Below are 11,908 nucleotides of genomic sequence, written 5' to 3' on the forward strand. Positions count from 1 at the left end.
AAGGTAGGAATACACTCCCATGCCCAATAGTTTCAGTCTTAGAGACAAAGAGAAATACAAGGAAGCAAAAAGTGACATGGAAAACTGAATACGACTTTTCTAGCATTAATGGTTGTGCAAAAAACGGAATTTTAGCATATTGTGACACACGCATGCTGAAATTCCATCTTCTGCAAAACATTAAAGGTATACCGTATAGGAGTTCTCTCTCATTTTTAACTTTAGTGAAAAGGACCAAGTTGTAAAAAGGACTACGGACATACTCATATACAGTAGAGTCTCACTTATCATAAGGCCATAGGTAAACAAAGAGACCTTCAAAGACCATCTAGATCCTGGGTCCCCAAACTAAGGCCCTCCAAAGATCATTTACCTGGCTCCCGACCTCAGTTTTATAATATAATATTTTATAGCATTTTTAATAATACAGTAGAGTCTCACTTATCCAACGTTCTGGATTATCCAAGCCATTTTTGTAGTCAATGTTTTCAAAACATCGTGATATTTTGGTGCTAAATTCATAAATACAGTAATTACTACATAGCATTACTGCGTATTGAACTACTTTTTCTGTCAAATTTGTTGTATAACATGATGTTTTGGTGCTTAATTTATAAAATCATAACCTAATTTGATGTTTAATAGGCTTTTCCTTAATCCCTCCTTATTATCCAACATATTCACTTATCCAACGTTCTGCTGGCCCATTTATGTTGGATAAGTGAGACTCTACTGTATATACTTTCACACATGCTCATACACATGACAATGCTATCTTTCAGCAGAAGAGCAATTTTCCACTTTTCCAAAATCAATACACGACTCTCCATTTTGTGTGTTGGGGAGGGGGGGCTCAGTTGCTGAAAAAATGGGGTCGACATCCCTCACCAAGTGAGCCCAATTAATCTTGTGAAAAGGACTCTTTCCTTAGTCATTTTGGCAGTGGAGCTCTGCTCCCATTTCCTAATCCATGTACAGTCCCATAGAGTAGGGATGGGGAATGTCCCTCCTGGAGGCCACATGCAGTTCCTGAGACAATTGAATCTTGTCCTTTGTTTCTCAACCAAGTGCTAACCAAGTGCTGACTTAGATCTGATGCCTTTAACAATCCTTTCAAAATGTCGGATGAAGAGTAAGGAAAATACAGTATACCTAAAAGACTTTGAGAGTCGTTGATATGAGAATTGGGTATGTTCCAAATCCAAGGTGCAGGATTAGGAAAGCAAAGCAAAATAATTTGCAACCATGACCACCAAGCTGTGGCTGCTGGGGGTGAGGGAGCCCCTTTTATGGCCTCCCTGGATAGAGATCAGGATTAAACTGCCCAGTGTGTCTGCGTGCTGATGCAGGTCACGAGGAGAAAGAGACCAGAGGTTTTGTAAGCCCTGGTTGACCTCTGACTTCTTTCTGCTGTTTTTGAGACTGGGACAAGGACTGTCATGATATGTATGGATCTTTCTTGCCTGGTTTGTTGTGGTTGAAGGGTTAGCTCAGGGACTGCAAATTGCTTCTGGTGTGAGATAATTGGCCATCTGCAAGGACGTTGCTCAGGGGACACCTGGATGTTTTGATGTTTTTACCATCCTTGTGGGAGACTTCTCTCTTATCCCTGCATGGAGCTGGCGCTGATAGAGGGAGCTCATCTGTGCTCTCCCCGGATTGGATTCGAATTGGCAACCTTCAAGTCAGCAGTCCTGTTGGCACAAGGGTTTAACCCACTGTGCCACCGGGCATAGAACAAAAACAATAACAACTACTTTTAAGATAAATTCATGTTTCAAAGACAGAGTAGGATGAAACAAAAATTAACTAAATGAAACAAATGCCACAGAAGACATGTCTCTTAGTAAACAAAAAAGAGTAATGTTAGGCTTTCTTTAAGTCCTGGTAAAACAGAAGTTATGTGCAGCCTTAAGCTGGATTCTATGCATGTTTACTTGGACATACGCCTCATTGAATTTGGTAAGATCTGATTAAATAGACAGTACATTGTGCTATGGGGCCCTGGTGGCACAGTGTGTTAAAGCGCTGAGCTGCTGAACTTGTGGACCAAAAGGTCCCAGGTTCAAGTCCCGGGAGCAGAATGAGCGCCCACTGTTAGCCCCAGCTCCTGCCAACCTAGCAGTCCGAAAACATGCAAATGTGAGTAGATCAATAGGTACCGCTCCGGTAGGAAGGTAACGGCGCTCCATGCAGTCATGCCAGCCACATGACCTTGGAGGTGTCTATGGACAACGCCGGCTCTTCGGCACCAACCCCCAAAGTCGGTGACGACTGGACTTAATGTCAGGGGAAACCTTTACCCTTTACCTACATTGTGCTGTAAATGAAGCCTGCCAAGCTTCCCTGCGGAATGGGCATTCTGGGAACAAATGGCCTGGAAATATATGACGTCCCATCTTGCCCCCTGTCCCTCCCTGTAGGTAGTCATAGATGTCTTTTCCTTTTTGGGCCATTTTAGACCTAAGAGAGCCATTATTTCCTAAATGAAGCGATCCAGAATTCAATTTCCTCATCACTCTCTGTTGGAAAAAAGGAATTTCCTAGGCCTAAAATGGTCATGGGGTAAAAATATGCTACAATTACCTCCCACATTCCCTGGGGGCCTTTTGGAGGCTGAAAAATGTTGGATGTTGGGAGGGAATGTGGAGTCATTTAGTGTACACTTTCCTTGTTCTGCTGCTGAGAGAAATTTTGACCAATTTTCTACAAAATGCTCTCAATAGCATACCCTCCAACATTTCACAGATGAAAACTACAACAGTTTACAACATCAGAGTGTGGTCAAGAGGGCAAGTTATTAATGAGGAAGAACAGAGGCGACAGCAATTTGCTTTTGCAGGAGCCTACTCGGAAGAGCAAGATTCTTTCTTCGGTTGAGTTGAGTGCAAATTTCTTTTGTCCTTTGAACTTAGTTTGTAACCAATGACATAAGTTGAGAACAAAGGCAGAAAGTGTAAGGTGGAGAAAGAAAGGAGGATATTTCAAGGCAGCTGAAAACATAGGTTGGCAGAAGGTCAATTGTTCCTAACCCTGCCAAATTGGAACAAGTGAAGAGTATGAAATAGGTAGGTAGTATATGCAATGTGAGTGGTTTCACACAGGCAATGTTTTAAACCAAACTGAGCACAAATGTTACAATAGGACCATGAAATGTTAAAATGGAGGATGGGTTGGCCTTACTTACTTAGGCGATCTCTCGTAGTTCGAGGATGATGGTCCTCTGTCTTCACTATCTTGGGGATGGATCCGTAGATGGCTGAAGAGACCTATTCTTGACCAGTTCTCAGTGTCTATGCCACAGTTTTTAAGGTTGGCTTTAAGCCCATCTTTAAATTTCTTTTCCTGCCCACCAACATTCTGTTTCCCATTCTTGAGTTCGGAGTAGAGTAGCTGCTTTGGTTTCCATACCTCATAGTTTGGTATGCATTTATTTATTTTATATCCCTTTCTCCTGACATCCCCAAGCTTCCCCCAACCCTATACCTGATTCTGCTATCTTGCTGCCTTTCTTGCTGCTGGCTTGGTGTGGCCAATATGAAAGTCAGCAGGGCAGCAGCATCTGGTGTGAAGTTGGGGAGGCTTTTGGGGGACTGGCCAGATCAGCTGGGCAGTAAGACAAAGAAGTAAAGCCACTGCTGCCTCCACTCTTGATGGATACCTCATGTTTCTTGCTGGCTTCCCTCCTGATCTCTCAGCTGAGTCCATGAATCTAGGACACCATCAATTCTAAGACTAAGGCTTTTTTAAACTTCTTTTTTTTGGGAGAAAATGTGCCATGGAATTGCTGAAATATAGTAAATTAAAAGTACAGTGATGTCTTGACTTACTAGTTTAATTCGTTCTGTGACTGAGCTCTTAAAACGCTCATATGTCAAGTCTAAATTCCACAGTAAAATGCTATTAATATGTTCCATAGCTCGGTCACAGAATGAATTCAATCAACTTTAGCCCCCCACCCCCGGTTGAGGACTTCGCTGGCCGATACCTCTTGCAAGCCAAGCTGGAGGCCTTGTAGCGCCTGGCGGAGGAGGAGGCTCCATGGTTCTTCTCCATCCGCTGCCATGCTGAAGGAAAACCACGAGCAGGCTTTGTGCTAGGCCTGGGGTGAGCTGCATGCCCGAGCGAAGAAGGAGGGTACCAGCTATCTTGCGCAGGGCCTTCTCAAAGGGCGAAGAGCCTCCTCCTTTGGCTCGTAACTCAGATTGTAACAGAAAATCCGACAAACGACGGTTCGTATCTTGAATTACAAATAGATTGGGAAACTCGTAAGTCGAGGTTCCACTGTACAGTGCACACACCCAATTAAAAGATCTTTCTGCACAACCACGTAATTGCCAGAGGCTTGCTTAAATAAAAACGGTATTTACTTGCTGGTAGAAGGAGTGGATATGAAGCTAGCCTAGCCTTATGAGGAGCAGAATTGCACTGAGAAGTCTTTTCACAGTTTCATCAGCTGGGTCTGTGATACTGGTGGAACTGAAACAAGAGCTTCCCCAAGGATCTCAAAGCAGTGCAGGACTTCCCTGTTTAGCAGGTCCTACTGGAATGCAGAAACTTAAGATGAGATTCCATTGGAAATTTGTCTAGGTAGTTCATCTCTACAAAACTATTTTATTTGATTTTTAAAATATATTTCTATCTTGCCCCATATCCAAATATCTCTTGTGATCAAATCCATTTAGAACAGTTTACAACTTGAAACATTAAAAGGCAACCTATAGCCTAAAAACATATCTGACACTTTGAAACAGATGGACAAGTCCATGCGGGGCCGAGGGCCAATTTTCTCCCCTCCTACAGTCCCCAGGCAAACTTTTTTCATCAGCTAAAATGTCAATAGGAAGTGATCTCACTTTTCATTGCCATTTTGACTGCCTGATAGGAATGTATGGAGAGTCCTGAGGATTTGGGGGCAGAAATAATCAAGAGATTGTGCTAAAATAAAGAGGAAGGCTTTGTAGAACTTTGATGGGACTACAAAAGTGAGACCCATTAGCCACACTTCCCTTGCTCTACATTAAAATACTTTTCAATCATCAACATGCAAATACTAGACACAGTTGTTAGACTCTTAAAAGCTTTAATGAAAAGTATGGTTTAGCTTGGTGCTAAAACGAAGTCAACTTTGGCACCTGTAGAGTCTGTACAGGGAGGACATCTGCAACCCAAATCCTATTGTAGAAAAGGAAATTTAGAATATTCCCATTACAGTATCCTAAAACGGTCACAATAATATGGCGTTTCCTACAAGGTAACATGTGCTATTTCGGTCTTCTAAACTGCTCTGATTGATTACTTTAAAATTATATTTTAAAATGTTTGTGGGCTGATTTTAAAAGAGATAGTGGAGTAGTTGCACAATGCTGGTGAGGAGGAGACTGGTTTATGTGCTTTACTCTACATGAGGAAAAGTCAATAAAACAAGAAAATAAACTACCTAAATTGGGGTACTGCGTACTTCTGAGAGAAGCTCTGGAAAAACCAATGGGTCCTCAGTATCTTCTGGAGTTTAGAACCAGTATCCTCCAGGAGACCAGAGGCCTGTGGATGCTCAGGTCGCATTATATACAGTGATATAGAAAAATGATGCCCCATTTCAGGGTTTTTGAAAAATATTTTCAAGGCGCAGATGGTTGAATTCATTGATGTTTGAATCCATGGATATGGAGGACCAATTGTCTTGCTATCCTGCATAGTTTCCTATTTGCTTTTAGAACAGTGCTCCCCAACCTTTTTTTGACCAGGGACCACTTTAACTAGCGACCACTTGACCAGGGATCACTTTGACCAGGGACCACTCTCCAACATGAATACCAAAAGGGTTACGAATCAGTTTTTGGCCAACTTTAGATTCAGTTTGGTTATTTGGGGTGCTGATTCAGAACATTGCATTAGATAGACCACATCAGCTCTAGTTTCTGATACAGAACAAATGCCATCCAGGAGTCGCCATCTGCTCACCCACAGAAAACCATATTTAATAATCTAGAGCTGATGTGGTCTATCCAATGTAATTTTCTAAATCAGCACCTCAAATAACCCCAGGAACAGGCCAAGAAATGAAGACACCAAGAAAAAAATCTTTTTGGCTGGGCTGTGCTATTATCCGTAATAGTAACTGTGAGCCTGTGGACCATATTTTAGCTCTTGCGGACCACTGGTGGCGCATGGACCACAGGTTGGGAAGCACTGCTTTAGAATATGGCCCACAAAGTCCTTGTTTTCCAAATGTTCATCACCATCTTAATTCACTGGGTCGGGGGAGCAATGACCTTTTGTTAACACTAGGAACAAGATATGAATGGAGGTATCATGTGAACTTCTTTCTGTCTTACAGGAATACAAGCGCAAATTAACCAATGTGTCTCTGGTACGGAAAGAACTGAAGTCGCGCCTCCAGAGCCTCCCAGATCTGTCAAGACTCCCCAACGTCACAGGAAGCCAGGTGCACCTTCCATTTGCTGGAGATGTCTATAGTGACAATTGACATTCACCCATTTTCACTGGAGTAAGCAATCGGTTGAGTCAATTGATAATATTTTTGTATATTTGTTGAAAGTAGCACTGCAGTGTTCTAATTTATAAAAAAATGTTAACGGTTGCTTTGTTTACTATTTTACTTTCAAGTGGTGAAGCAGGTACTATGTAGGAGACAGCTTCTATGTCATTATGTTTTTTAAAAGGTATTTGTTAGAATTACCTTTTGAACTCAAATTGATTAGGCCACACTCCTGTAGCAAGTTTTGTTTCATTTTCTCCTTACAGACTAATGATACAAGATCTGCACTTAAATAATAGAACCTGGTATTTCCATTATAAAAGATAACTTGTGAGACTTTGCTTGAAACGTGACAATAATCATTTATCTTCTCCCCAAAAAGTGTCTTATTATCACATCATTTGAAAACTTTGAATACAAACCATATTAAAAAGAGATGTTGAATGACCAAAAATAACCTTATTCATCTAAATTAAAATATATGATTTAGAATTTTAATTTTATAGTATTTTTTTCATCTTCTTGAAGCATTGCTTTGTATGTCTTGAAGAACCATGTGCTTCTATAGTAATTTCTTTTTTATATCAGTCTCATCCAAGACAATAGCCAAGACATTATGCATTTGTAAACCTTTCTGGAAATGGTGATCGAATATTGGAAGTAGTGGGGATGGTTGCGTAACTCTAAATCTGTACTTATTCTTAGAATTTTTTAAAAAATAGCTTTGTATTTTTAAGAGCAGTCATCTCTATAGTTACCCTATCTGACTGCTTTCATTAAAGCTTGTTCTAAGATTAAGCATACAACAAGCATAGCCTCAATGTACACTTTGCAGTAATATAATACAATAGGTTATCATTTTCATTATCCGAACCAAATCACTTATCTGTTCTCTTAGTTGTTGTTCCAGATATTGGCATAAATATTGAAATATCTCTCGCTTATGCCCCCAAATGTATCCTTGTCAGTTCAAATAGATGAAGGCTTGCTGATCTGGCTTATGTAGCTTAACCTATCTGCTGTTTGCTTATGTGAACCACTACCCTGCTCCAGTTTCAGATACAGAAATCATTTGTGCACATAATTACTCATTAACATTTTAGCATCGGTGACTTAAATGTCTGACTCTCTGGCAAACATTGAAACTTCACAATCTTTCTTTCCCAACCAGAAGAACAAATTGGAAACTATTCTTGCTGTTGGGGAGAAAAATCTTAGTGGGCTAATTAAGCAAATTATGCATAGGAGTTCAATATACGGCAATGTTATGTAGTAATTACTGTATTATGAATTTAACATCAAAACATTACAATATATTGAAAATATTGACTAAAAAAACATTGGCTACCAACAAATTGACTACAAATAAAGATAGAATTGCATAAAATGAACTTACAGACAACATTGTTGGAAATTAAATCCATAAAAAGTTCAGTCCTTGCTGCCTAGAGAAACAGCTGTGGATCGGGGGGGGGGGGGGGGGGAACGACTGCATTGGATAATCCAGAACGTTGGATAAGCGAATGTTGGATAAGTGAGACTCTACTGTATTTAATTATATAATGGCTTCCTAAAACAAGTACTGCACTGGTCGTTTCAGTATTTAAAGCACTTTGTTTACCCTTAGAGTTCTCTTTTTTAATAGTAATTCTATTTTTCCAAGGTGGGCAAAGTGTGCCTTTCAGTGGTTGAATTAAAGCTTTTAGCATTCCTTATCCATTGCTATGATGATGGAAGTATAGTCCAACAGCATATGAAAAGCTATTTTTTCTTACTCATGTCGGCTAATATTGAAAGCAATTTCAGTGTTCACTACATAGGTCATCCATCTCCTTATCATGTGTTCTATTGCAAAGTTTGGACATGGTCCAGCCAAATGTCAGCACATTTAAGCACAACTAATTTTGAATGATAAATCGTTTAACCGTTTAAAATCTCATATAGTGCAATCAGTGGAAATGAAAAGTGCTTTTACCTTGCACTATGCTCTATTTTTAAGTATGAGGAAAAATATTTGCATGTACATTAAATAGTGTGTCCCATCAACTATATAACAGATCTCTGCTAGTCATAACAGGTAGTGTTTCACTCTTTTTTCTGACAGCAACAACAACATCTGAAAACATAGGAGGTTGTCAAGGTTTTCAAAAGTCTTGATTGAGTGTAGGACGCTACTATAGATACACTGTAAATCTTCAGATTAGTTTTCATCTGTTTCAATGAAATATGAGAGCTGAAGACAAGAGCAGGATTTAGCTGATAGGTTCTTTTCCTTCTGAAGTTAGTGATTAAGCTAGTGCCACATTCAACAAATTTGCATATAATAAAATATAAGTCTGGCTTTACTGATGGTGATCACATTCATGTATGGCTCAGTGTGGAGTAATAATTCTACATTGTGGACTTTCGCCATGGTGAGCAATATACCAGTTCACTGACATCCTATTCAGCTCCAGAACTGTCCTACTGCCCTAACAGAGCCATTCCATATCTCATGGAAAGTGAGTAGAATTGGGAAAGCACTACAATTCCCATTGCCAGACACAAAATGATTTCTGGGATTCTCTGGGGGTTAGATATTCTAACAGTTTTGTACCAGATTATAGGGACACAATTAGATGCTTCTCCAGATATGCCCATTCACCAAGAGGCATGGAACAGCCTGGGTTGGGGAGGGTGGACCCTGTGGAGGAAGGGGATACCAGCCTCCTTAGCACCCAAAAATGATATAGGCAGGCATAAAGGAAATGTGTGCCGAGCAGCTACAGTTGTGCTAACAAATCAGGATAAATGTTTTAATGCTACTTAAGCCATGGACTTCTGCACAAACCAACTTGAAGCCGTGGTTAATGTGCTTTGTTTTTTTCAATAAATTGTTCCTAATATTAAAGCATAATTCCTCACTGGGACAAAATGAAAAACTACAATTAAAATGGAAGCAAAGGCATATGCTCATTCCAGTCTACTCTGATGTAATCATGAAAGGGGAAGGAGGAATACATAAACTCAAGTCCATGAACACAGTAAACACTAAACTATGGCCTAATGGATAAAATGTGGCCCAATGTATTAGACTGAACTCCCATTATCCCTAGTCATTATACAATGGTAATGTATAATACATAACCACCAGGCCTCTCAATATTTCTGATCTGTTGCTATCACTCAAACACTTCTGAGTCAAGGAGCTCCATGTGTATGCTGGAGTTAGATAAAGGTAAAGGTTTCCTGACATTAAGTCCAGTCGTGTCGACTCTGGGGGTTGGTGCTTATCTCAATTTCTAAGCTGAAGAGCCAGCATTGTCCATAGACACCTCCAAGGTCATGTGGCCAGCATGACTGCATGGAGCGTCATTGCCTTCCCGCCAGAGCAGTACCTATTAATCTGCTCACATTTGCATGTTTTTGAACTGCTACATTGGCAGAAGCTGGAACTGACAGCGGGAGTTCACTCTGCTCCCCAGATTTGAACCGCCGACCTTTCGGTCAACAAGTTCAGCAGCTCAGCAGTTTAACCCACTGCGCCACAGGGGGCTCTACTCTGGAGTTGCCCCTGCAAAATTAATTTGCAGTGCCTTGCCATCAGAAGGTTGCAGACATCCAGGACTAATGCAATGATAAAATAGTTCAGTGCTAAGCTATTATAAGTGGAATCACAGTTAGTCTAAGACTTCACATACATCTAAGCAAAAACACAATTTTATGCCTCTTTGGAAGTCAGCAACTGTACTTCACTTCCTCAGTAGGCTTTATATTAAATAGTTTGGTTTTTACCCCACCTCAATCTGCACAACATATTTTTGGTATATTTAAGTGGTTTTTTTTTCTTATAATTAGGATGCGTCAAACAGTCCTACATTCAAATTCACGTGTTATATTTGAACTAAGTCACCTTATATAGAAATAAAAGGTTCGGTATTTTACTATTACACAAGTCTTTGAGCTGGTGACTAATAAATATATTTAATATTAAGCCAGCTAAACCTCTCAGCAAGTCAATTCAAGTATATTTGTTATAATGATTAGCAATCCATGATTGGGTATTCTTAGTTGAAATAACAGGTGAGCAGAAAGTAAATAAGTAAGCAAATGTTTCATAACAGCAGCAAATAAAAGGTTTTTTCTCCTCCTAAATTAGAATGGTAAGTAGGAAAACTGGACATAAACATAAAAATACTGGAAAGGTTAATTCACATGGGCACAGATCTATTAAGTAATTTTGGTATAGATCTACCTCCCAGAGCCACCATTTGTAAACTTCCTATTTCTAGTTTTAAAAAAAGTAAACCCCATCAGCCTGAAATTTGCTTGCACTTGTTTAAGAAATCTCTCTAACTGAAGAGTTTAGATCTTTGCTAAGAACCAAAAAAACTACTGAAACTCATGGCCAGTTATTTTTTTCCTTTGATCAGCAGCTTTTAAAACTATTCCAACAGCAGCTTGCATATGATTGGGAAAGGGATTTGAGAAAAGGATATGTGAGGCCCACTTGGACTACTGAACTAGTTTTGTGGTTTCTTGAATCCTGGCCTCTGCACCATTTGAGTATAAGCAATGTTATAGTGAAGATATTTGTGAATAAGTACAGCTAGCACTGTAACGCCTGTGAAAAACCTCTGCTGTTTGTGTAAACATAAGTAATCATTGCACACTGATTAAATCTGTGATTTCGTTCCACTAAGGGCACAATTTCATATTGAAGAAATAAATTCAAAAGACATTTGTGCTGTTGTATTCCCTGGTTAAAATCTGCAGCAAATCATCTCCTGTAAATAAGCTAGGCCTCTTGGGGTTTTTAGCAATTCACTTTCCAAGTAAGGTATAATTAAAGATTAGGACTGATGTTGTTTTGTGTGCGTTCATTTGAGTCTTAGGATGACCCTGTCTCAGAGATTTCTTTTCAAGATGTATTCAATGGAGATTTGCCTGTCTTCCTCTGAGGCTGAGAGAGTATGACTTGCCTGAAGTCACCCAGTGGGTTCAGAGCCATACTTCAAGGTGCAAATCACTACATCACACTTTCTGAATTCTTTGTTTTTCCTACCTTTTTTTCTCCATATTTTTCATCCATTTCCTTCCTACCTTTCTTTTCTCTCCCTTTTTTCCAACCTACCTACCAAACCTTTTCTTTCTTCATATCTCTCTCCCTCCCTCCCTTCCTTTTTTCTACCTCTTCTTTCTCTCTTCCTCTCCCTCCTTCCCTTTTCTTTCTCTTTCTCCCTCCTTCCTTTTTTGTATTTCTTACTTTCTTTCTGGTCTTCCTCCATCCTGCCTTGTTTTCCCTTTTACTCCTCCCTCCTTCCCTTTTTCCTATCCCCCCTCCTCCTTCTTTCCTTCTTCCCTACTTTTGTTTCTCCCTCCCCACCCCCCCACCCCCTCTTATCTTTTTCTTTCTCTCACCTTCCT

At 39.9% G+C, this 11,908-nt stretch overlaps 1 protein-coding gene across 1 annotated transcript in view; it reads left to right on the forward strand.

Moving 5' to 3' along the window:
• Positions 1-11,345, forward strand: part of rprd1a (regulation of nuclear pre-mRNA domain containing 1A) — a 35,402-nt gene extending 24,057 nt beyond the window's left edge. Inside the window, exon 7 of the mRNA XM_003222246.4 lies at positions 6,341-11,345. Within this exon, the coding sequence (XP_003222294.1) occupies positions 6,341-6,490 (150 nt within the window). The 3' untranslated portion in view covers positions 6,491-11,345. The remainder of the gene's footprint in view (positions 1-6,340) is intronic.
• The last annotated feature ends 563 nt before the right edge of the window (positions 11,346-11,908 follow it).

The sequence above is a fragment of the Anolis carolinensis genome, chromosome 6 (assembly GCF_035594765.1).
Source record: "Anolis carolinensis isolate JA03-04 chromosome 6, rAnoCar3.1.pri, whole genome shotgun sequence".
In the NCBI taxonomy this organism is placed as follows: domain Eukaryota; kingdom Metazoa; phylum Chordata; class Lepidosauria; order Squamata; family Dactyloidae; genus Anolis; species Anolis carolinensis.